The following is a 26,131-nucleotide window of genomic DNA, read 5'->3' as shown; positions in this document are numbered from 1 at the left end:
GGTTTGAAATGACCTATTGTTACAATAGCAAATGAGTTGGAACTGAAACGGGCATGTAGTGACACACGGCGCTGTCTGGAAGGGCACACAACGTGGTGGTGTCATGTCAAAAGGCGTAGTTATCCGACAACACGGCTTCAAGCGCGGCTTGAGAGGGGCACCTTTTCTTTTCTTTTTTCTTCTCCCTGTTGACTCTTCTCGCACCACCACCCTAATTGTGGAGATTTAACTCGCTTAATTTAAGAAATTATCACAAATTGCCAAGAGTCAACACGGAGGAGACTGCAGCCAACGCGGCACTGCGGAGGGACGCGTCCTCGCTCGCTGCCGGTGACCTGGAACGGCTCCAAAACCCACAATCCCTTCTCAGAAAGAGAGCACCCTGTAATGTGTACGTCAAACAATCCCGTTGGCATTGACTGTATTGAACGTATAAAACACTAATGAGACAAACAGACATACCATATAAAACTTTAGTGGGCTGTGGTTCACTGGCTGCTGCTTATCGGCACACCCTTAAAGGAAAGACATGTCGGCTACATTTGCTTTATCTCAGTCCATGCCTTTCACCTTCTTACAAAACATGGTCCCTTGGAGCTTGCTGGCCTGTCCTCTGTTTAATCTATGTATTGGTTATCCATTGGCCCGACTGGCCGCGAGGGTTGTAGAAAGCCTCGGCTGTGCCTTGGGTGAATATTTTATTCTACTTTACACTTTATTGAGCACTGCACTACAACATGCATGCTTGTTTGATCAGACGATTTCTTTTTAAAGTATCCATTTTCAGCCTCATTTGCAGCATCTTAAACTTTTTACTGCATTGTTAGGGTGGCTTTCTGAGTAAATCATAAATAAAGAATTTGACCGCACAATTCATCCAATTAAAGCGGCCTAATCGCATCAGACCTTTTGGTTTTCTACCTTGGCCCAGAGTTTCCACAAGAGCTCCCCTCCAGGGGCAACGATGCAGGCCCTTGGTAATATGGTTCTGCAAGCAGTCCTAACACACTCAGCCACTATTTATCCTAATCAGTGACATCCACATAACCAGGATTGCTTAAAATGAACCCCTTCCGCGCCCCAGAAAACGCACATTTACCGGGGACCCCATTTGTCACGGGTAAATTGAGGGTCAGTAAACTTCGCCTGTATCCTCCAGTGGGGATGCGGGACATGCATCATAACGTTAGGAGAGAATGATTGGCGAAGGCGAGCTGTCACACATTTGTCAGGGGGAAGGGAACATTATTTGCTAATTTCCCAAGCTGGGCACTGACAGGGTGCTTCGTCTTCAGACCTTTGGTGACCAGCATGGCTTCCCAGCTATTAGTAAAAGTCAAGTGTTTTTTTTCTCTTTTTTTTTTTTTTTTTCTTTCCTCACTGTAAAGCAGCAGTAATAGGATCCACTCATTCGAGCTCACACGGTAGCAGCAGACTGGGTGAAGGATTTTGGATGGAGGCGATGCCCCCATACAGTGAGCTGCTCTCGCCAGACCTTAGCTGAGGCCAGACAGCCTTGAGGGCTGATGGATCGCAAACTTTCCTCGTCAAGGTGACGCTATCGACTCCGCTGCACCAAAATCTGACAAAATGGGTATGAGGCGGTCATTCATCAACATAAGGACAAAGGGGTCATGTGTGCTTCACTCGATACTGGTGGAGATCAAGAAATGTCAGCCCTGTAAGGCATGAAAAAGGAAGATGGCTCATTGTGCAGGAGCCAGTTCCCTTTTTTAGTTAAGCCTCGACCACAATTTCTTACGTCAGGACGATCTAAATTTAAATGTCTCGTCCACCAAAATTAAACTTGTAGAAAATCAGATGTTAAAATAGTGACAAAACCTCTCAGACGGCGAAACCAAATCATCATGTAGCCTCCACCTCCTCTCACTCCAAAAAGGAAGTAAACAAACAAATCAGATAGGGCCCTGCGCACGTTGGGCCTATGAAACGTCTCCTCCACGCCCTGCTGTCACTTTGAAGTCTCAGACTCAGACGCTGATCAGATGGAGCGCTTCCTTTTCATTTCCTGTCCTGCAAGGGTTGGGTTTGGTTCTCGGTCGGCTGCTGGTCGGCAATGGGGTGTGGCCTACAGCAAAGTAGGCTGTAATCAAAGTCATTCACAGAAGTATGTAAACAGATCCGTTTTAGGGGAGGACTGGCAAAAGCACACGAAATGTGCTTCAATCAAGCATTGTGCATTTAAAGCACACAACCTTTACTTTCAAAGTAAATCCACAGATTAATTCTTTTCTTTCGTGAAGTGCTGGAAGTAGGGGTAAAAAATAGTGTTTTTAAAAAAAAAATGTAAATGTCATCGCCACAGTCAAGCGGGTCGCAACCAGTTTGGCACAACAGTTTTATCCTGTGTCAAAGCATGTTATCCACCAGGCGCGTCCCCCCCCCCCCCCGTACCCGCCTGTCTTATTACTGCGCTGGTATTTAGCGCCGGCTCCACGGGAGTGGGGCAGACACTCGTTGCCAAGTCAGACGGGCCCGGTTTTGAAGGCCCCCGTGAGCTTGTGTGGAGCGCGACAAGGTTCCACGGAGGAAGGTCCTTGTGTCCAATTAGAGGGCTGACGTGACACGTGCTCGCTCCCCCCCCCGCTGTCAGGCAGCTTGTCAGGTAGGCTTTGAGAAGCACACTGTGGCATTATTCCACAGCGTGTTATCAGCAAGTGACCTGTGAAATCCAGCTCCGGGAAATTGATTGAAATGAGCACTTGCAGTTGAGCGTGTGTTTTTTCGGCCGTTACACCTCGCTGTTGTGGGTATCTTTCAAGAGAAAAATGAAAGTAAGGCTGTGTGTGTGTGTTTTTGTTTTTTTTATCTCGCTCAGTAAGGATGGTATTCATTGATTTCATTTTAATTGGACCCACTTTTTGTCCCACAGTATGGTTAGAGGTCTGTTTTGTAATGGCTCTTAAAATGGATTGTCCTCAGTAAGTCACAGCATCAGTCCTTTGCCACGGGAAAGATAGACAGAGGAGGCGGGGGCCGGGGGGGGGGGGGGGCTCTTGATAGACGAGGATCTCTCCCCTCCTCCTCCTCCTCCTTTCTCCTCCTCTTCTTGCCCCATTTTCAGTATGATCCACACCCGACGGGCTTTAAAAGTACTCCACTCACCCCTCCTCCGCCGCCTTTTGATTGAAATTCATCGGCAAGTTTATTGAGAAATGAATGAGAGAGGCAGCACGGTATTGACTTTGAGAGGAAAACACAACTCATCTTGAATGAGGGGGAAAACGCGGCCGTAATTTAGCCGCCATCGATCTGTGCCCCGTCCATGTATTGATCTTCATTTTACAATATTAATTTGCGCTTGCAATCAGCTGTGAAGGGAAACCCATTTGATTCCTGTTGGCCGGTGATGTGTGAAGGTCCGCCGACGTCCTCCGAGGAGTGGCACACATACTTTAGATGTCATCTAAGAGGATTGAACAGGTGTCTTTGGCCATTTCTAATAACACAGCCGATATGAAGGCAGTCTGAAATTATGGATGTGCAATCTGTAACATTGCTCCCTTTTAACCGTGTTAATTACATTTTATCTGTTGCAGGAGCAATATCTGCTAGAGACTGTTACTGTCTAGGCTTTTTTTTCATCTGTATTGGCTCAAAGTTCATGAAATTTCAATGAACATTGATCCGTCTCTATTGATTCGTCCTAACTGCAGATCTTTGAAATTTGAATTTCCTGTTCATCTTGTGGCTGCTGGAGATGGAATCACTCAGTGGTAACTGGCTGCAGTGGATGGAGATGACATGGTCAGTGGTGAAACAGATGGGGTTTGCTTTGCGTGGATTTGCAGTGAAAATCCCAATTTGGCTTGTTTTTTTGTTTTTTTTTAAGATGGTCTCCACACCTGCATGCATTTTTCTATTCTCTCAACCCCGAAACGTATCGACTGTGGAGCAGCAGCGTGACCTCTGGATGTCTGACCTATTACCTACTATTCAATTTTAACTCCTTACGGTAACACGGAGGAGATATTCCCTCTTCACACATCTCCAGGAGACCAGAGTGCGGAGAACATCGGCGATACGAGGTCACCACAATGTTGTTCTGAGCTGCATTCACCCGACAGACCGCAGGTGCCTCGAAGGCTGCAGTTGGACTGTTTGACAAGTCACAAATGCAATAACACTTGATGAACTTCTGCCCGTGCTGTTTATCTGTCTCCAACTCCCACTCCACCTCTAATTTGTGTTAAGGGGAAAGAAAAAAAAAAAAAGAAGTGCTCAATGGTGTAGGAGGAGTGGAGATAAGCTCGAAGCAGTTAAGTATAATTAGCGAAAGTAATAGCTGGCAAATGGCAACAAGGCTAGGTTTTTATCTCCTGGAAAGATAGAGTTATCGTAATAAGCTGTAATGGCTGGCAGGAATGCTGGTGCTCGGTGCAAGCTTCCACTCAGGCTCACAGACTTAACAAGGAACAATTTCCCTTAAATTTACTGCTTTGCTCCAACATTTCCCTGCGTTTATACCCAGATACTGTAAGTCAATACACGTGTTCAATCCACCCCCATATAGACCGTGGAGGGGGGGGGGGGGGGGGGGTGGGGGACACACAGTAGCGTATTGCCACGTAAGCACTTCTGGCTGCCAACGTCGGCCGTGTTACACCGTTCCCGTAGAGCGGTTACTCGTGTCCTATTTCCAGAGAACATGGAGGAGGAGGAGCCATGTACACGGCGTCCACTCTACATTTTAAGTGAAGTGGCTAGCCGGGGCGGCTATAGGAGCTCTCGGAGAAAATGTGTTTTGGGAGCGGGAAAGGACGAAAAAGATTGTGGCATCGGATCAAAATAAGATCGGGGAAGTGCACATTCCAGGCAGTGGAATTCTACTGAAGCGCTGCCATGGAGGCCTGTGCGCATGTGTGATATTGAAAGTTGGAAATGATATGGTCACAGCTGCATTACGAGTCATGCATTCCATTTCTTCATATTCGGAAACCTGATCATTTACCCTCTAGAGTGAGAGAATGGCCGAATAATTCATGAAAAAAAAGATCTTCTGAACCCTCGGCGTAGAGGCAGCAAGTCTCTTTCTTGGTCAAGAATTCGGTCGCCGTGTTCTTACCAATAAAAGTTGCAAAACCCTTTACATATTAAACCTATTCGCTGTCACTTTGTTCTCTCATTACTTTTGTTAAACGCTAATCATCTCTGGAGTAATACAACGGAAACAAATGTACAAACAATTATGTCTCTCTCTATGGTCCCGCAAGCCGGGTAGAATATGTAAGTGGTGTAATTGAACAAAGTGTGCAACCTGTCTAAACCCGAACAGAAAATGATAGAAAATGAAAATTCTATTAGTCCATAATGTTCCCTGGGCCCCCCTTCGCATGCGCTCTTCATCTCTCCTGCAAAGTATTCAAATGCAAGCCCTGCCTTACCTCCCTGTGTCTCTTTTTCTCTAATTATCCATGAGGTCAGTAAGCAAAATGGGGAAGAAGCCAGGAGATCAATACAAATTATCCCTGAGCAAACCAGTGCTGACAGTTTGAATTGCAGCATATGTTTACCCAAAATCAGGCAATTTATCTTAATATCAGGCGAGTAATGCAGCAGGGGTGAGAGGTCACACAATCTCTCCACCTCATAATTACCCGCCTCTAAAACAGGAAAGTGGTATTGATTGGCCGCGAGCCGGGAAGCGGGCGTGACTGGAACGTGCAACCCCCCCTCCCCCTCCCTCCACTCCCCCCCACTGCCTCCCCACCAACCCTTATCATACCTCCCCACAGTTCCTCCCCACCCTCCTCGTTCCCCCCCCCCCCCCCCCCTTGGCTAGACTCCCCACCCTGTGCAGGATTTATGGGATGTGTGTGGAGGGTTTCATGTTTCCTTGCAGCGACTGAGACCCCCTCGCAGGGGGGATAAGGGAGGAGGGAAGGGGGGCGGGGGGGGGGACACACACACGCTCCTTCCACACACCCCTTTTTATCATATTGTGGCGGAAGGGCCAAACTCGTTCTGGCGATGCGTGGAGTCGCGCGAATGGCAGCGCTGCTAGATTTGCCCACTTTAGTAAAGTCTGCGACAGAGTGTGAAGTGGGAACATAATGACGAGGCCGAGGAATGAAAGGGACGTGGAGCGAAGAGGCGGGAACAACAACAACAACAAAAAAAAGAAGGGAGAAACGGCTGCTGTCGATGTGTGTGGTATAAGAAGAGAGGGAGAGGGGAAGTCCCGATGAGTCAATGTAAAAACGATGAAAGGAAATCTTTGCCCTGAAGAAATCATGTGCGGAGTGGATGCAAACAAAACACATTCATCGTCCGGATTGAATATCAGTATATACCATCAGCAGCTCTTACAGGATTATTGACATTGTCTGTGTCTGTCGGCACCGGTGTACATGCTACGACTACAAAACTGTCAACTCATCAACTGACAGCACCGTTTAGCGCTAATGCAAGTCTCCATCAGCTGTCAAAAGCATTTGCATGAAATCAATAGCAGATGGCGGTCTGTGTCACCAATTTCATTACGCTGGGGTTGTTACAAAGATCATCTCCATGATAGATGAGATGGCGACACCTCGGGCATGTGGAGATCACGCGTGGCGCTCGGACTGCGGCTGCGGGAACGCTGAGCCGCGTGTAAACCTGCACGGAGATGAGTTGAATTGAAATGTAATCTTTGACACGTTTAGACTCCCCTCATGTGGAGGCATTTAATCAACGTGTATAAACCCGGGAAGACCGCGGGAAGGAATGTAGCTCGAAAACCGCGCGGGTCGGAGGATGCCCTAACCCCCCGAATAACATTCGTCACCATGGAGCCGCGTTTAAAGTGGGGCGTCGTTATCATTGGGGAAGGCACATCGCGCCGTACAACTCGCCCCAACCTAGGCCTCGTCCTGTACTGTACGACTTTTCCGGCTGTGTTCCCAGCATGCCTGGCGGGTTGTGTAGGCCCCAGCTGAGGCAGAGGACAGGAGAGCGTGATGTATCACCCTGAGAGAGCCCACTGACAGCCTCTGATGATGGATGGCCTGATTATGGAGTGCTTTTTACACATACACAATTTACATCACACTGAGCAGCGGGGTCTGGCAGGGCTGCCGTGCACGTGCACACTCTCTCAGCCCGGGCACGTGCATGACACACACACACACACCCCGAGATGCTTGTGTGTGTGTGTGTGTGTGTGTACACATGTACCGGACTGCCACAGTGCATAGATAAGAAAGGGGATGGAAATAACAAAAGAAAGGGGGCAAATTCCTTGCTACAGCCTTGTCATGTACGATCAATACGGCAGATCAATCCTTTTATTAAGGAGAAGATGGCGTTCCCCCACATTGCGGACCTTTGTCGTTTTGGGGCACATGATGACATGTCAAATCAGATTTCCAGCAGTGAATGTTGCTGTGGCAGGGGGGTGGGGGGGGTTATTCTGGTGTGCTTAACCGCTAAGGCTGGTCACCGCTGTATTTGCAAGCTAGATCCTTGCTATCGATTAGCGCCTCGCATCGTCCACGCTCCAACACACACTTGCTCCACTTGATCACGGTCGAGTCGGCGATTACTGTATTCAGGGGTTTTTTTTTTGGCGGGAGTGGTGCCCGCGTGCTTCGATCGTACGGCCGCGTGTTAGCACGTGTCTGCCGCACAGTGTGTGTGTGTGTGTGTGTGTATGCGTGAGCGGGTACAGTGCCTGCATGCTTGCGTGTATTTAGATGTTGGGGAACAAAAGAAAGAGTGAGACACATGAACGTTCGTTTCCCTGCCGTGCCCCCCCCCCCCCCGTGCTTCAGTGGCCCTGCCTGCCTGCCTGCTTGCATGCGTGTGTGTGTGTGTGTGTGTGTGCATTCGCTGGCTTTCACATTCTCTGGTGTTCAGCAGGTTCAGCGAGCTGTGCGGTGTTAATGCTGAAATTACATGCTGAGTAATGAGTGATGGGCCAAATTACAGGCTGAACAATGAATAGAGGCAGGCAGCTCTTATTAGTCTCCATAGAAAGCCATTGATTTATGAAGCGCCTTGCGCGGCGGAGTTACTCTCCTGAAAATGATATCTACATTGAGAAGTGATGTTCTCTATTAAGTCGTTCCTTCCCCCTTTTGCGCTGCCTTCCTCCCTTGCTCCCCTCCTTCTCTCCTCTGCCCTCCCCTCCCTCCCTCCCCTTGTCCTGCCCGTGAGTGCGCACATGATTGTTTAGAATCAGGCGGAGCTGTAAGGAAGCCTTCAATTACCCATTAGGACTGTCAGACATAAAACGCCCTGCTCTCACCAAAGTCTGGGTTATGATTCATTTACTTTGTGCCTCTGATTCATCGCCCAATATGCCTCATGCCCCAGATTACTATTTGAGGGGTGGAGCAGATTAATGGCTCCATGGGATCTGCTGCCGTATTTCACGGGGCCAGTGTTGCAGTACAGTTGGTGCAGAAGGGGGAAATGACAGCAACGTGCACTAGATCAATGTGCGGACAGCCTTTCACAAATTATTAAAGCTTGGTTAGATTAAAAGACCGCCGCTCTGTAGTTTGCTGTAGTCAATATTCTTAAGCAGATGGAAAGAGGGAGGGTCCCTCTGAAGGATTCTCAGAGGGATGTAGGTCATCACGGCTGTTAATGGAATGACACTTGGTGACACAAGTGTCAAAGGAACCCGTGTCAGCCTCCATGCTCCCGGATGTTTCATAAAACATCCTCTCGCCCCAGAGGTCTCTTTAAAATTGGGCATTCTGAAATGACTTTTGTTCCGTAAACTCCGACAGAACAGATTTCTCAATTAATTTCTACCTGTCTCCAGCAAAATTAGCCCTGAAATGATTCTAATTTTTCTCCCCCCTGGGCCTCCTCCCCTCCCCCTTTTCTTTTTTTTTTCTTTCTTCCAGCCCTAAACGAACCAACCATTGACTATGGTTTCCAGAGGCTGCAGAAGGTCATCCCCCGACACCCCGGCGATCCTGAGAGGTTACCAAAGGTCAGTACAGTCTCTCTGCTCCAAAGACACCCCACAGCAAACGCACCAGAGCAGTCTGGGTACTAATGCTTCAGTGCCGTGAATGTGACAAATAAACAAAACAACATTGCCATCAAGGCAGAGCACTGTGACCCCAAACCGTAACAGCTTTGCTTCACATATGTGGCTTTCCCCACTAACCGGCGTGGTAATGGTATTGGTTTTGCGTGTGGGGAGAGGCGTAAACTCTCTGTGTGGTAAAATAGCTCAATCAGGCGTTTTCCTCTCCAGTAGTCTGTGGAGATGGTAATCTGGTCAGGAGCGACGTCTGCACCCTTATTACCCCACTCATGTTTTCCTTTCATTTTCTGCGGCTCGATTTGGTTTAATCTTTTGTTTACAGAGCCCTGTGCCGTAAACCCCCTAGTCTTACTGCAGCTAATAGACAAAGACTGCATGTTATTATGCTCTGGCTTTCTTATTGTTTTCTTTTGAACCTGGGTGAAGGAGTTGAAAGCCACATCGGCTTCAGACACACCAGTACGGCACATGAATGGGCTGCCAAAAAAAAAGACCTGCCCGTGAAAACCGAGGGGCACGTGTCTTTTTTTTTTTTTCTTCCTCCAGTGCAGAAACTCTTTGATTCTTTTACTTTTTTCTTCCCTTTGATTCTCTTACTCTCTCCATTTCCTATTGATACAATCTAACGGGCGTGTTTTCACTAATTGCCACCCTGCCGGTAACCATTTCGGTGACTGACGTTCCAGATGTGTCAAGTGTAATAATGTAACTGATTACTACGTTCAGAACCCACGTGGCATGTGGTAAAGTGGTGGCCACCTCAGAGTTTTAATAATACTGTAAAAACCTTTTAAGACCTTATCTATTAAATCCCAGCATGCAACACAGCAATATCATTAACGTCCAACGGACAATTTAATAAAGAGCAGACTGTGTGGTAGCCGTGGACGTTTGACCAAGGCCCACGTGGAGAGATGGAACGTCACAGCCAGCCCCTGGTTTCCGTGTATGAAGTGTTTCAATTAGAGTCGATCCCTGCGGAGACAGGAAACAACACCTAGACATGAAATGTTACTCTAATACCAACTGTAATCGTGGACCAAAAGGTAAAGTAAACATCCGCTTGGCTTTCACCGGTCAATCTGGCTGCACTGCTTTCCTTTTAAAAAGTCACAGCGTCTTTGTGAAATCCACCTCTGTTGAACACAGACCCTTTTTTTTAAATATATAACGGAGAAACCGGACTTCTTTTGTGGAATACAAAGCGCTGGGAGAGAGATTTTGACGCTGAACCCGAGATTAGTTTCCTGGGTGTGCATATGCTTAATATAGCACGCTCTCCCGGCCTTTGCATGAAACAATCACAGAGTGAGATGAAACCCTGCACTTCCAATAAACAACATAAATATTTGATTTGCTCTCTAATGGACCCAAATATGGGGTTCAGGGGGCATGTAAATGATCCCACCAAGTGATTCGTCATTGTTAAGCTTGCCATCCGAGGGTCAGCTCACGGGGTCAAAAGCACATTCGCAATAAAACAGCCCTGCGGCGGGCTGACGCTCGCATGTACATCTGAAATGAGAACAGAAGCAGCATATAGAGAACAGCCATTACAGGCTGCAGGTGAGGCAGGGAGACTCTATAAAAAGGAGATAAAGCTGGAGGACGCGCGGTGTGCATTAGCAGAAAGGCAAATCGACACCAAGTCCACTCACCGCCTCTAACCCCCCCCCCCCTCCCATGACTTCACCCTCCAGTTGATAATATTACTGCGCTATATTGATTTCCACAAGCCTTCTCCCTGGGACCAGTAAGACACGTGGTAATTGTAAGGAGACAGAAAGCCAATATGGGAGTGCTCATGGATAGCAAGGGATGCACGCTAATATTGTTGCTACACAGAGAAAAAAAGAAGAAAAAAAAAAGGGGGGGGGGGGGGGCGGCTGCCTCTGATTGAAGTTTACCTCGTAATTCTAAGACAACATCGTAGATGACAGTCTGACCCTGTGGGAGGAGTGGAGGTATAAAAATTCAATGCAAAGTCCAGGGTGAATATGAAAGTAATAAGTGTGAGCAGTCAAGTGATGAGAAAGGAGATTGGTTTGCGGGCATCGCGTTAAGTGAAGAGAGACTTTTGAATTCACCCTCCTTTTTAAGATCTTGTTATAAAACAATTTTCTATTCATAATATAAAAAAGACAATTTATAATACCATTTTGTGCCCTCTGGCAGTAATGGACAAATAGACTGGATATCACATTATATCACACTCAATTTCTTTCTTCTGTAACAAATTAGATTCATTATGAAATTAAAAGTGGAAACTCAATATTGTTTTATTATTAGGCTGATTGCTTTGGATTCCTTTCTTTCCTCCCAAAATGAGCATAAGCCCATTCTTTTCCAATTCTTTGCGTAATCCACAAGGAGAAAATATTACAAATGTGTTCATGTCAAGCAATTACCCATGTATTTAAATGAATCCCTCTTCCTGTGCTCTTTGAAGTACCTTCATCTAATGGCCCTATGCTTCTAAATGCATTCATTACCTCAGGCAAGAGCTAACAGAGTAATTGCCTTACAGTTTTATAATGGCATTAGCACTCCAAGCTACATAACCTAGGCCCTCTTTTATTAACTGTGATAATATAAATACAACATCCATGTTAATCTAGTGCTTGAAGAATCACATTCGGGCCGTTTTAGACCACTTCTCCCTATTGTTAGATATTCCTTTTCAACACATAATTTGTAATGGCTTCGCCTCACTTTTTCTCGGCATTAAACACGCAACCAAAAAAAAAAAACAGCCTCTAAATCTACGGTGATTTGTCATCTGAGCGGCCCCATTTAAACAGTTGTTGAACACGGGACCTTGATGCACAGCGAGGCAAACAAAAGCCGAAATCTGTCACGCATTTGTCACAGAACAACAGAAATCATTTGAGGCCTTTAATTGTTTCAATTTAACATGGGGTGTTCTGATATGTCTCCATGACAAGAAAGCCAATTAAACCTATGCTAGAGTAGTATTGAGATTTACATGGAAATGCCCTCAGAACACTATTCCGTGTTAATCGTATTCACAGCGTGAGCTGATCTGCATGAAAGCGTCTCCCCGTCAGAAGAAAAAACAAACTTCTCCCCTGATTGGGTGCAGCACTTCTCATCATCCTCGGATATGACTAGGTTGCACTTAAGCATAGCCTTGCGAGTCAGCTTGGTTAGTTAAGACACCACGCGGTAAACGACAGATTAAGGATGAGAGGCAATATCGTTTCCTCTCCTCCTTTTTCCAAGCTGTCCTTATGTCACTGCTGCAAAGTACCATATGGACAAGGAGGGAGAGGACGTTTTACACAGAATGAAACATGACTTGCGAACGCGACGGTCTTAATTGCTTTAATTGTTGTTTAAAATTGAGAGCCATGTAGGAGATCTTGAAATATGATAGAATAGATTATTGGTAATTATTAACTGCAGACAAAAAGAAAGAAAACCACTTTATCTCACTCAGCAAGAGAGACAGAGAAATCTGTTCTGCCTGATGAGAACACATCAAGACAGCTGGTCCTCTCATTTAGTCTACCTGCCTCACGACAACCATAATTCTTTATTTGTATGCAAACTAGATGCATGCAACGTTGAGCATACACACCAATTTCAGAGGTAAATGCCCATTCTAAGAGCCGCCCATCCGGTAACTTGGGGTGGATTAAGCGATATGTTTCTATAAGAGAGCATGGCATACCCTGGAAGTGGCTTCTACAGTGATTCATCTTGATAAATCAAGGGCTGTGGTAGATATGCTCCTCAGGATGAAAGGGCCCGCGCGCACACACTCCGTAAACACCACATACGCCGCGCCTCGGAGCGAGGCAGGCCAAGTCTTGGAGGCCGCTGTTTGAAGGCGCGAAGGCTGTGTTTACATTCATTTACGGCAGCTGCCGTCTTAATCCCGCGCTGCTATTGCCAAGTGATGGAACACTTCAGACAAATTACCGAGGCCCCGCAAAAGAAAACACGGCGAATGTGGGAGGAAAACAAGCGCCATCTGAGATGTTCGTGGCGACAGATTTGCATTGCTTTTAAACCGGGGTTCCAACGGCACAGACGACAAATCTCTGCTCTTACAGCAGGTGACGACGAGCGCGCTTTTTGAAAAGAACGCAGTGGTGCCTGCAACTCGCCTTTGTCAGATTAAACGCACTCCAAAAAAAAAAAAGAGGAGGAGAGGAGGGCTTTCACACAGCATATTGCCCTCTGTACTGCAGAAAAAACAAAAGGGAGCAGTCTGGTTGCTTGAGAGGGATTTAATTGTAAAGTGCCCCGAATTCAGAGAGCAGATAAAGACACGCGGAACAGGCCAAACCCCACCTAGCTGGAAGCCCGGAAACAGTGGGGGGAAAACGGGATCCGGGGCCAACTCATTTTCAGTGTTAAGAGCCAAAGCAACACGGCTAATCCGCATTGTCAAGCGGGGGCAAGCGTGCAGACATGGATAAGACCACATCCTGAGCATCCGTGTTCCCCCAAGGCACAGGCACCCAGCTCTTGCTGGATGGGAAGTCATTTGTGAAGTCCTTTGCAACAGCCAGTCAAAGAGGTTAATTGAAAAATTCCTTAATGTCATTACAACAGAACTAGATTAACCCAGAGCTAATTCACTTTATTGTTCTGAAGAGAGGGAGACTCGGCGCTGAACTCGGGAGCAAACGTGGAGCCCGGGAATCAGGGCCGAGGTGTTGTTTTTAAAGCGCTGTGCCAGTTTAATTAAGATAGGGAACATTATTCACCGCTCTGCATGGTTGGGAGCGGCAAAGTGGTAGCGCCGTGTCAATGTGGCGCCGCCGCCTCGTGGCTTTTTTTTTGGGGGGGGGGGGGGGGGGGGGTAAACGAGTAAACATTCCACACGACCACGCTGCGTAGGGTCGGCACGGATCCACCGGGGTCTTAACATTCACATCTTCCTGTCTTCCTCACCAGGAGGTGCTACTGAAGAGGGCGGCTGATCTCGTGGAAGCCCTGTATGGAATGCCCCACAACAACCAGGTCCGTGTGCACACACTCTGCTAAACATTGACGACTCACTGACAGCCCAGCACAGGGGCGTTCTCATCACTATATCTGGAACAACGTAGGCCACGTGCGTTGTGACTTCACCATATAGCCACGAACCCATGCATCGAAGCCCGAGCGCAGCTAGAAAAGACGAGAAGAAAGAAATTAAATAAAGGCACATGAATAACAAAAGACCCTCTGCCTTCGCTTCGCTTTTCAGGAGATCATCCTGAAGAGGGCAGCTGACATCGCCGAAGCCCTGTACAGCGTTCCCCGCAACCACAACCAGATCCCCTCGCTCGCTAACACCGCCTCCCACGGCATGATGGGAGTCAACTCCTTCAGCAGCCAGCTCGCAGTCAACGTGTCTGAGTCACAAGGGAACGACCAAGGTATGTGTTGAGGGTACGCCGCCATAACTCAGCGCTTCGCCAAAGCGGGGTCCTGGGACCCCAGCGCGGGCGGGATCGCAGAAATAGTTGCATTTCCCCTCTATTTTTTCGCTCATTAAAATCAGAATAGGGCTGGAAATCGTGTTTTTTTTTTTAAACACCAGGTTCACGACCACCACGCTCACCTGTGATGCAGGCCGTTAAAGGGCCCGACGGAACGCCAGATTCTTCCCTTATTAAAGCAACATCTGCAGAATGTGAACATTTCTCTGGTGAACCGAATGGACGAAATGAATGAACCTAAATTTCTATGTTTTTTTCCCCCCCCTTCCCCCCAGTGGGCTACAGCCGGAACACCAGCAGCGTGTCCCCCCGGGGCTACATCTCCAGCAGCACCCCGCAGCAGTCGAGCTACAACTCCGTCAGCAACAGCATGAACGGCTACGGCAACGCCGGCATGAACCTGGGAGTGCCGAGCTCCCCCGGGTTCCTCAACGGATCCTCTGCCAACTCCCCATATGGAAGTGAGTTTAAAGCCCGTCGCACGCCGGAGCAGCGCTAAGCCGCCGCCCCCCCCCTGCTGATTTGATTCCAGCTCGCACATTCGGGTTTCACTTCTACGTACCGCTTCTGGCAGGGCGGGGCGGGGGGCAGGGGGGGGGACGTTGTTGACGGTGGAGGTATCTTACTATTCATTCACGGGGGCCTTGTTGGAGCTTCAGCACTTCGGAGAACACGCGTGTAGCGCAGAGTAGCGGGCGCGTAGTTGTTTTTCCCCACATGCCACCTGTGTTTGTTCAAGCAGACAAGATGTTGATGGTAGGGGCCTGTGAGTGCGTACCCCCCCCACCCTCTCCCCTTCGGGAAGTAATATTATCCTTGCCTTACCTTAACTGCCCTCTCCCTCTCCGGCACCACCCGCAGCACGTTCTCACTGTCCCCCCCCCCTCCCCCCTCTCCGCCCCACTCTCCCTCCTTCTCTCCACCCCCCCCCTCCCCTATCGTCTCTGCAGTTAAACAAAAGAGCGCCTTCGCCCCTGTGGTCCGACCCCAGGCCTCCCCACCCCCCTCCTGCACCAGCGCCAACGGCAACGGACTGCAAGGTGAGCCCCCCTCACCCCCTCATCCCTTCCCCACGGACTACTGGTCAGATACCGCTGCTCAGGCCTCTGTCCGGTTTGGTGAGGGATTAATCATTACAAATATATGCATTTTGACAGGCCAATTTACACCTTTCAGTTCACACATACACACACGCACACACACACACTCACACACACACACACACACACACACACAAACATGCAGTTATAGGAGTGCAAATGTCGTCTCACGTCGGCGCAACGCAAACATACACCCTCGTTGCCCTTTCATACAAATGATCCCCTCTGATGTCGCAGGAAAGGACCTTCCCCGAATTGTTTTAGTAATTATGTTTATTAGGTTTTGTGCATGTGTCACAACCGACATGATTGCTTTGAAAACAAGCTTAGCCGTAGTGTGTGCCCCAAGATTAATAACATTGGGCTTAATGAAGTGGGAAATTAAAGTTCATCTTGCTACACGTTCATACTTATTAATACATGTTGTGCAGAAATTAATGAGCAATGCCTTGCCATCATCTGCGCTGGCAAACTTAAAAGCATTTCAACCATGACTCTACAAATATACTCAGAGCAATATAATAATATATCATCCCGGCACTCCACTAGTCGCCTAATTGTTAAAACGTGTGAAAGTACTGCGTGTATAAACTCGCCCGGTGAGCTACAGTTCCTAATGATATCCTTAGCAGATGGTCTCCGTAAAATAATGGAAGCTACCTTTCCTAATCTCTCTTGGATAATGACGCGGGGGGGCGGGGGGGGGGCACGACTCGGGAATGTGGGAAACGCAGGACTAATGTTAGGGAGCGGAGGGTGAAGAGGCGAGGGGGGGGGGGGGAGGGGGGAGGGATGGAAGGAATCTGAGGGGAGTCTGAGAAGTGTCTAGTACCGGAGCACTGTGGCATTGTGGGAAGTGACCGTGTTGTTGCTCCGCCGTCGCCGCGGCCGCGTCCCCCGGGAGTCTGGGCCACTGTTTGCCATTACCCCAACGCCAGGAGAAATATCACACATAGCGAGACTGGCATGCTGGGGGGGCTGAAATGTCAGGAGCAGGAGGGAGGGCTTCAAACTCCCCCCCCCCCCCCCCCCGTCAGGAGGACACGGCAAATACTCACCGGCACATACGCAAACAGGAACATTAAAGCGTGCACTCACACACAGACACACACACACACACACACACACTGAATTACAAAATGTTAGTAAATGCTTCAAATTTGTATACATGACTGTTTTAGGCAAATGGACTAATCTTCTTTTTCCCTTATTGTCTTTTTTTCAGCCATGTCCGGCCTGGTTGTCCCTCCAATGTAAATGCACTTTCATCATCTCAAGCACCAGTCTACACCAGTTACCACTTCACACAGGAGCACGCAGCAAAAGCGCTGGTGTAATGTATAGTCAAACGCCTGTTCTGTTTTTAAAGATGAAGAAGACAAAAAAAAAATGTTTTTTTTTTTTTCTTTTAAATGACTTTCACAACCTACAGGAAAGAGGATTTCATGAGGAACAATACTTTTTTTCTGTGGGAGTTTTTTTTTCTTCTTTTTTTTTTCCTCCCCATTTTGTCACCCTTGAAGAGGACACGAGGCGACGGAGGGTTTATTTTGTATACCTGTTCGGGGGTTGTGCTTCGGCCTTGGATTCGTCCAACCAACCACACATTCAATACTGGAAGGGACTCTGTGGACTCACCATCTGGTTGTAAAGTAAAAACACTGATGTACAGTACATTTGCCAATGAACTTCAGAAATTGTTTTTCTGTTCCAGCTCTCTTTTAATAGATTCACAACAGTTGTGTGTCTTTATAATGTGACTTTTTTGTATTTTTATGTGTGAGAAAAATACACAGGGGCCAAGACAGTTTGAATTTCAACTGGAAAATATATGAGATATATAATGTAGAATTGATCTTAAAAGTCCAACAAATACAAATTAAAAGGGTGGGGGTTGGGTGGGTAAGGTCGTATCATGTTTCATTCCTGCATTTTAACTTAAATTTTGTAATTTATTGTAGCTAGAAATCATCTTCAAAAGTAAAAAAAAAAAAAAACAACAAAAAAATCCTCTTTGATTCAACAAGCACACTGACGTGTACAAAACACTGCTCTGTTGATGAATATGATGTACTTCCATGTCTAGAGCTTCCTTTTAAGCAAGTGTGTTTTGCCATTTTTTTTCAACTTTTTTGCTAGCACTGTATATTGATGCATTCCTAGGCTACTGTGAAGTCTGTTTCTTGTTGATGAGGAGCAGTCTCCCCCTTCTAGCTCCGACTCCCTTATGTGTTTTATATGTGGTTAAAATTGTAGACTATTGTGATATTGCCAAACTTGTGCTAAATATTTATACATCTGTCTTTTCCATGTTCTTTTGAAATCAACAAAAAAAAAAACATTAAAAAACAAACAAAATTAAAATCCATTGAGAATGTAGGAGTACAGTAGTTCATCGTCATGTTTCTGTTCAAATACACACTTGCGCTCACTGAGGGAAATTTTGTAACATATCAACTATAAATAATGTATTTATCTCTGAAATTTTGTATATTGCTTTTCATTATGTATGTATTAATCGTCATGCCCTTAATATAGTGATGCAGCACAGATAATTCAGCCAAGAACTGTTGCCTTCATTTGTTTTCTTTTTGTATTTGATGAAATGCAATGTGCATATATTTCATGTGTATCCTCAAAAATTTGTGTTACTCCGTCAAGACTCTCTGTCCATTTTTTAAAGGGGAAGTCAAACTTCATTGTTTATTTTTATATTGATTTTAAATTATCTATACAGACCATTTTGGAGAAAACTTTGTTGGTTGTATTGTCAAATAAATTGTTTGTGACCCATATGATAGTTGTTAAGATCCAATAGAGACTAATGTGCATGAGGGACAACCTTGGAGATAAAAAAAAACACTCCATTTGTGGTTGTATTTTTTTCTGTTTTGTAGAATGTATAGAAGTCATTTTTACTCACCACTTATGACTCTGCCACATAGCTTACATGTGTTTACAGGGAAGAAAATTTAAAAATGTCAACATTTGGAATGGAAACAGAAATGAATAAGTGATGTTTTATTAAAATTTTCAGTAAAAACACAATAGCTCCTCAACTGTGGACTTCTTCAGTTTTAAGTACAGTTTGGCTGGCAGACAAACTGAAAAATCAGAACAAAGAAAAGAGACAGTAGAAACCTCTGAGGACAAACCTGTGATTCGTCTGTAAGTTGTAGTGTTTAGACTTTGCCATAGAGATAACTGTTTGAAACCTGTGGAAAAGTGTAACATCCATAAAAGATGAAAACTGCTCTTTACTCCTATTTTTTCAGCAAAGCACTCTTGACATTGTGACATATTCCTACTGGTCTTTGTATCAGCATATCCTGCATCTGTGGTGCTTCAAAGGTTCATTGTAGTCATTCGTAAACAGTGCAAGCTTTTTATTCAAAGCGGCCCAAATGGGGCTCATTCAAATCCCTCATTTCATTGCATTAAGCCACCTAGTTAATAAAGAATCAATACATTGAAAGAGCAAGGTTATCCTTTGTCTATAAGGGCCGGTATCGTTTTGAACCTCTTATAGTTTGAGGGGGGGGGGGGGGTGGGGCTGTGAAATCTATACTCATCAAGTGGGTCAAACAGAAGGATAGGAGTGTATGAGGGAAGAACGGCGGTTCTCCTTAAAAACAAGCGCCCATCTTATCTGGCATCCTGAGTGGTCGCCCCGAGAGCAGGTCACAAAATGTCAATTTCTCATCAAGGCAACATTGTCCGAGGCCACCTTTTAATGCACAATTAAACAACGGCACACCTGAGTGGCAATCAGCGGATCGCGGCTTATTATGTCAGGCGGCATGCACGGATCTGGTGTGGGGTGTGAGGGGGGGGCGATAGTCCAGGAGCTGCTGATAGCGCAAAGGACACATGCACTCAAAAGAGCGATCTTAATTTCCATTCCCTCCGGCGGACCCACGTGGTCCGACAACAATTGGCGCGCAATCTGCTCGGCATCGGGGTTTTCGCATCCACGCGTTTCTGATCCGTCCGTGTTGCTCAAGGTTTTAATTCTAGTCTGCGCTCCCCTAAAAACACGGAACCGAGGAAACTGTCTCTCATCGCAGAAACAATAACCAACTGAGGGGGGGGGAGGGGGGAGAAGAAGAAGAAGAAGAAAAAAAAAAAAAAAAGCACAAAAAGAAAAATTCCGGGGGTTAAAAGTGCAATCAAAAAACGACAAGCTCGCTCAGTTGTTGCCGTGTTTTTTAAGAGCCGGGAGGCCCGGCAGGCAGGCTGGAGGTACAGTAGATTGTCTCAGCAGGTTTCCTCTGTAGCCAACGAGCAGCCGCTCGCTCTGCCACACCACTCAATCACCGTGAGAGCCTCTTTATTGGGGGAACTCTAATGGCCACCCTGCACCATGATCTTAATGTGTGCATTAAATATTTATAAATCCTGGGTCAATAATGCCCCATAACCAGAGCCTGACAGACCCCCACCGTACCATGTGGCCTGCCTCCCCTCGCAAAACGCAGGCAAAAAGGTCGAGGGGGGTCATGCAATCAAAAGAGAGCGAGGCCCGCCGCATCCATATGTTGCCACTCTTATCAAGACTTTCCTCAGTACTGGTTATCTGTCAAAGGAAAGAAATATTGAAAGCAATATCGATCTTAACTAGCCTTCTGTTGCCGAGGGCGCCGCTTCAAACATCTGCTGGTGCATTGTTATATTTCAAAAAAACACTCCTCTCAATAATATAAGCCTGAGCGGCACTATTGAACGTTCTCTGTGTGACGCGGGGCTGCCTGAGCACGACTAATAACCGCGTTATTAACAAGCATCGCCGGAGATTTTTAGAAGTTGATAAGACGGAGCCGAAGCGTTTCTTAATTAGCGCCGGGTTAATTGTGCGGCCTGGCATCTGCAATGGGCGCCTCCCCCTCCTCCTCTTCCTCCTCCTCCTCCTCCTCCTCCTCCTCCTACGTGACCGCATCGCAGGCTGCCGGCTCCTGCGCCGCTCAGGTGAAAGATTGTGCTCCGGCGATAGGGCGCACAAAAGAGCGGCCGGACAATGAAGCAGTCAATGGAGGGCTCCGGCTGAAAGGGCCACAATGGCCGTGCATGCTGGGAATTGGGCTGGACGGTATAAAGGAATGAAACCTTCACTGGGGCCGTGGAGGACATGCATTCAGAGAGGAGGTTTTTTTGTTTGCTCTTTGTCAATCCGCCGTTTTCCCATGAGAAAAAACAATTCAAACTGACCTTAAAAAGGAGAATATTACCTTACTCATCCACTGCCTGTGTAACTCCTTTTTAGGGGGCTTGTGCGAATCACTTTTAATGGACGTTGGTGCGCTGAGAACTTTGAGCCAATTTGATGTACAGTGTCCAGAAACTAGAAGGTGGGGAATAGTTTATCTGCTCGATGGGCAGGATCTGTTCTCGGGACGGACAGGATTCCTGTAACTGCTGAGCGATGTGTTTTGTGAGGGAGGGGGGGGGGGGGGGGGGGGGGCGACTGCAACTCTCCTGAAGTTTATACGCGACTGGGATACTGCCGAGGTCATAACTTTGAGAAAAAAAACGCAGTTGGACCTTCTTTTTTTTTTTTGGTACGATTTCACATTTGAAAAACAGGGAATCCATTTTTTTTTTTTATTTGATATTTTTTAAACAGTCCCACATTAGCGCAGTCTCCTATGTGGGAATCGGCACATCGGAAAAGTCACTGATCCCCTGCTTCTGTACGCTGGGGGTCGGCTTTGCAAGAAAAACTATAGATCCTCGCACAGATTTCCACTTCACTCACTGCAGTCAAGGAGGATGAGCAAAGTATCCCGGTGCTTCAAAATCCATTAAACTTGTATTTGGGTGTCATTTGATACGTCATCAATGTTTCAGTGCATTTCAAACCCACAAATGCGGGATTTACCGCTGGCAAAAAAAACCCCACTTTTTTTCCACTATAATTTTCTTTCGATGAACTTCACTTCTTCTAAAAATCACACCGTTAAGATTGCCTGGTCTGGGAACGTTAGGCTACAGTGATAAAATAATATCGCTTGAACTGTACTTTCTGCCACAGTCTCCAACACATAGAGCTCCTTTCATAGTACCCCTCTGTAGTGCTTTGTCCAGTGGTTCTGGATATGATATCATCTATTAATAATGTATTGGCAATGGATTACATAAAAAGGGAGCAGAAATAACATCCAATATTCATGCCCCCTGAGCTTGACTGTGTCCAATCCGTTTGGCCCATAAAACCTTAGCCCCATTTCCATATCCGCTGTGGGTCACGACAGGTCTGCCGCACAAAGGCTCACAGAGCAGCTCAACTCAGGAAAAGGGCAGTAAAAATCGAGGTGGATTTCTGAACCTTTATGAAACAGCCCCCCTTTGGAACAAAAAAAAAAAAAAAAAAAAGGTGAAAAAGCCCTTTTCCGAATTCACCGCCTGTGAAAAACCTGGTACTGTATTTCCCTCTTTAATTGTGCCACTTGAGAAATTGACGTGCCTCTGAAACATGGCATGAATCTCACAGTTATTGCAGTCCCCTTGGCAGGGAATGTTGATACAACATCTGCATGCTATAGAAAGTAATGGAAGTAGCAGAGGTGGCAGCTGCAGCTCTACAGGAAGTGTGCCATTTTCAGGCAGCGCTGCTGTGAGAACCACTAACTGCCAGCCTGGTCTTGCAGGCAGCTCTGATTGCCAGGACACTATGACAAACACGCAGAGGCTGGGAGTGTTGCATCCTGGGGGATGACAGCTTCGGTTTGATTGTCAATAAGGCTCATTAGCAGAAAAAATGGAGAATGCGAAAAGAGATTAAATGGTTGAGACAGGGTCCCCCTCATGTTGCATTACAGAGCATTTATTGGAGCCTTTATTTCATCAATTGCACACGAAAAAAAAAGGCGTTTATCGCTTCCACCCAAAAAGTAAAGCAGGGTTGAATTAGGGGTGGAGGGGGGGGGGGGCGAAAAATGATGATTCTAAACATTCTAGATGTAGTAATGAAGCGCACGCTTTCCCATCCAAACAGACCCAACAAGTGCTAATGGAGCCCCGTAGCCGTCACCCACGCCGACCAACCACGAGCCTCCCCCTCCTCCCGCTCGCGGCGTCTCTCATCTTAAGAACGCTTGGCGGACGCTACCCCCTCCATCTTAGGGAGGGACGGGCCAACAAAGCAGCGTGTAAGGGCCTTTCCCCGAAGAGTCCTCGTCACGCCGCGCCAAACCTCTGTGATTATCGTTGTTTTTGCAGAGAGTGTCCGTGCCTGCCAATACCGCTGTTCCATAAATGAATTTGGCCCCTCGTCAACGAATTACCTAACACGCAGAACTGTGTATGTGTCACATCCAATTCCAACTCACCGGCTTCGGCGGTGTGTGTCAGCTGGAGGACTTAATCATCAATCGTCAATCATAATAAGCGAAGCGCATTGATAGGGCTCCTTCTTCTTCTTTTTTCTTCCATCCAACATAGTTAAATAAAGTGTAAAGAGAGAAGTTAAAGCCGACCCCGTTAAATTGGGACCGCAGTTTATATTCCTAATTTAGTGTATGGATTAATTAGTCTCGTGTGTTTGGATCGGTTTCCATGCGCCGGAGCTTAGGAGTTATATCCACTTCATCAAATCACTGCACGCTTTCTTAAGGAAACTCTGGAACCATATCTGTCCGTCTGATCTTGATGTTTTCGCTCAGAACGGGCTTTGCCTATTTTCTTGCCGCACACTTTTAATTAATGCCTAATTGGACGAGTTATAGAGGGGACTTTTGCACTAATCAATAACCCCCTATCTCACATCATACATCACTACGACGTGTTATCGAACACAACGCGCAGAACATGCAGACTGGCATGGAATGCATTTTTCGCGCCAGGCAGAGGAATCCGGCTCATATTTTTTCCTCTCCCTGATCCAATCCACTCCACTCCACTCCCCCCCCCGTCATATAGATCGGATCTGCGGGGGCCAGAGGCGCTGACAGAGCCCAGATGCTCCCAGTCTGTCTGGGGGGGGGGGGGGGGGGGGGGGGGGTTGGGAGGACTAGGGAGACTGGTGCCACGGGGTCCCGGAGCCTCTGAAGTGCCGCCCCTTCCGTCAACATGACCAAGGCTAGACCTGCACTTTCTCCAGGCCCGAGACACTCTCCTTACCCGCACTGACAACCGCGCCGCACGCTCACTGGATTGATACGCTCTCACGTCATGTATGGTCGTTCATCAGCCGGTCCTAATTAGGGACCCCCGGGGTCCCCGGGGTCCCCGGGTTGGGTTCACGAGGGTTACGCCGACACACTGACGCGAGGCCGCTAACGCACACTGGCATGCAGATACCTCTACTTTCTCATTTAATGCTGCTCTGTCTCATCATCACTGTCCTTAACTTGCTCATGTGGAGGGGGGGGGGGGAAGGAGAGGGGGAGGTCTCTTTGTTCTAAAAAAACAACAACTAAACAATAGAAAAAGGCACCGTACCAATTCTCCATCCACCCACTTTCTCTCTCTCTCTCAAAACACAAAGATCATTACAAGAGCATCAAAGTATGCCATGTTTGAAATGCTATTTCTCTTTGTAGTGGCGGCGTGGCGTGGAGTGTGTTGGTATTAGATGTTGCTGTGGCAGCTGTCGTGGCTGGCTGCGTGGTGCCTCGGTGTCAGGGCCTCTGAGGCCAGGCTGTCCCGGCAGACAGACAGAGGCGGGGGGGGTGGGGGAGGAAACCCGATAGCGCAGCCAAGCCCCAGTCTAATGTCTGCCCATCCAGCTATCTATTCCTGTGTGACTGACTGTTGGACACCGGCTATCTGCATGCCGGACACTCCTCTGGCTCCCCGGCAGCAGCGTGGGCGCTTGAGGCCGAGTTAACACGTTGCAAAAAGTTATTCTCGTTTTTATTTTTTTTATATATATATATTTTTTTTATGCATACAAACTTCTTTTAAGGGAAGAATAAAAGAAGCTATTTGCGAATCAGCGAGGTAGCTGCGGGATCCACTCCTGCAGGGTCCCCGGTAAGCAGCAAGCGACTCGTGCCAAAAGGGGGGAGGGGGGAAGGGGGGGGGGGGGGGGAAGGGGGGGGGGGGGGGGGCGCAGGTTGTGATAACATCAGAATTATAAGCCGACGTGTATGCGGAGCAAGAGATGGAAGCGCAGGCTGTTTGTGTTTGATGTGGGGGCAGAAAATTGCTCTATAATGAGGGATGGGTGCCGGGACATGAGATGGGAAGAGGGGAGTTAGGGAGACAGGATTAAAGTTATGAGAAGGAAACTACGATTAGGAAATGCAAAGGTCGTTGTGGTTTCAACTACATGAGCTGAAATATACCTTTTTTTTTTCTTCGTCGGCCATGATTAATACAGCTCGGCCAGGTCACAACCCCGTACTAACGCTAAGGATGCCACCAACCATATACGTGCTCAAATGAGTGTGTGTCTGTGTGTGTGTGTGTGTGTGTGAGGGGGTTAATAAATGTTGAATCAAACGCCGCACGAGACACTCACACTCCTTAAGGGTTGCCCATTAGCGGTGTGTGGGTGCATGGGGAGTTTATCAGTGTCTGGGTGATTTATGAAGTCAGACTCAATATCATCCACTTCACCCACACACATATGGACATACACATGTGCACACACACCAACACGCATTGGCCAACATGCTCAAGCACACACACACACACGCACTGGTGTAGTCTCTCTCGCTCTCTGAAATGGAGGCAGATATTAGGCCAAAATTAAAGGTTTCACAGAGATTAACAGTGCGGATGATGAGATCGTCTCGGCCTCTTTTAATCTAATTCCTTTTTTCCTTTTCTTTTTTTTTTATATCTCTGAGCCAGCATGATACAGAAGTGGTACACATGGTGAAAATACTCCGTCAAAATAATACAGACGTAATAATAATAACAATAATAATAACACCGCTAACATTTGTTGATAAATATTGAATTGCCTTGAAATGCAAAAATGAAAAGGTTTGAATTATCTTCAGGAGATTCCTCGGGTAGCTGAGCAATTACAAGGCCAATTACTGCCAGCGTGTTTGAAGCTCTGATGCTGGACTTGTGTTTTTTTTTTTTTTTTTTTTTTAACATCAGCCCTCAGACCTCCACAGACAGTTTCTCCGGCTGTGAAATTCCCAGCATTCCACAGAATTTACTTATCCACAAGAATAAGGAGAAGAAAAAAAAAGAGGGTGCTTACAGTGCACTTCAGAGTGCGCCCGGCTTAAATGGGACCCCTTGTGGCTGTGTCACAGCTCCCTTCGTTAGGGGGGCCGACTGTAGCCTGTAGTCACCACAGGCATCATTAGCCCCTCTGTGAAAACCACAGACTGAGTCTCATTCTTCATCTGCCTGTCCGCTGCCTCAACATCCACGCTGCGACGGGGCTCCAGCGGGCAGCGGCGCGGCGAGACGGCCACAAGGAGCCCCGGTAGGACGAGGAGATGCAAAAAAATAAATAAAATAAATAAATGCAGCAAAGTTCAAACGTATTCAGCGAGCGTATGGGGAGCGTAAAAGGTGAGGGGGCCGAGGTCATTTCAGGGGGTGGATATATTAGGCTACCTGGGCTGAACAGAGAAGGAATAACTATGGGGCAAGTG

At 47.1% G+C, this 26,131-nt stretch overlaps 1 protein-coding gene across 4 annotated transcripts in view; it reads left to right on the top strand.

Moving 5' to 3' along the window:
* Positions 1-18,617, top strand: part of ebf3b (EBF transcription factor 3b) — a 67,957-nt gene extending 49,340 nt beyond the window's left edge. For 2 of the 4 annotated variants that reach the window (XM_037466579.2, XM_037466578.2), the window contains exons 11-16: positions 8,862-8,950; positions 13,940-14,005; positions 14,235-14,406; positions 14,745-14,930; positions 15,420-15,509; positions 16,795-18,617. In XM_037466579.2, the coding sequence (XP_037322476.1) occupies positions 8,862-8,950; positions 13,940-14,005; positions 14,235-14,406; positions 14,745-14,930; positions 15,420-15,509; positions 16,795-16,826 (635 nt within the window). In that variant the 3' untranslated portion in view covers positions 16,827-18,617. Of the gene's footprint in view, positions 1-8,861; positions 8,951-13,939; positions 14,006-14,234; positions 14,407-14,744; positions 14,931-15,419; positions 15,588-16,794 lie in introns of all 4 variants that reach the window. The other 2 variants (XM_037466577.2, XM_037466576.2) reach the window with 1 other exon arrangement.
* Positions 18,618-26,131: the final 7,514 nt, after the last annotated feature.

The sequence above is a fragment of the Pungitius pungitius genome, chromosome 13, assembly GCF_949316345.1.
Source record: "Pungitius pungitius chromosome 13, fPunPun2.1, whole genome shotgun sequence".
Classification (NCBI taxonomy): domain Eukaryota; kingdom Metazoa; phylum Chordata; class Actinopteri; order Perciformes; family Gasterosteidae; genus Pungitius; species Pungitius pungitius.
The sequence above is the reverse complement of the archived record's forward strand: the minus strand, read 5'-3'. Positions and strand labels throughout refer to the sequence as shown.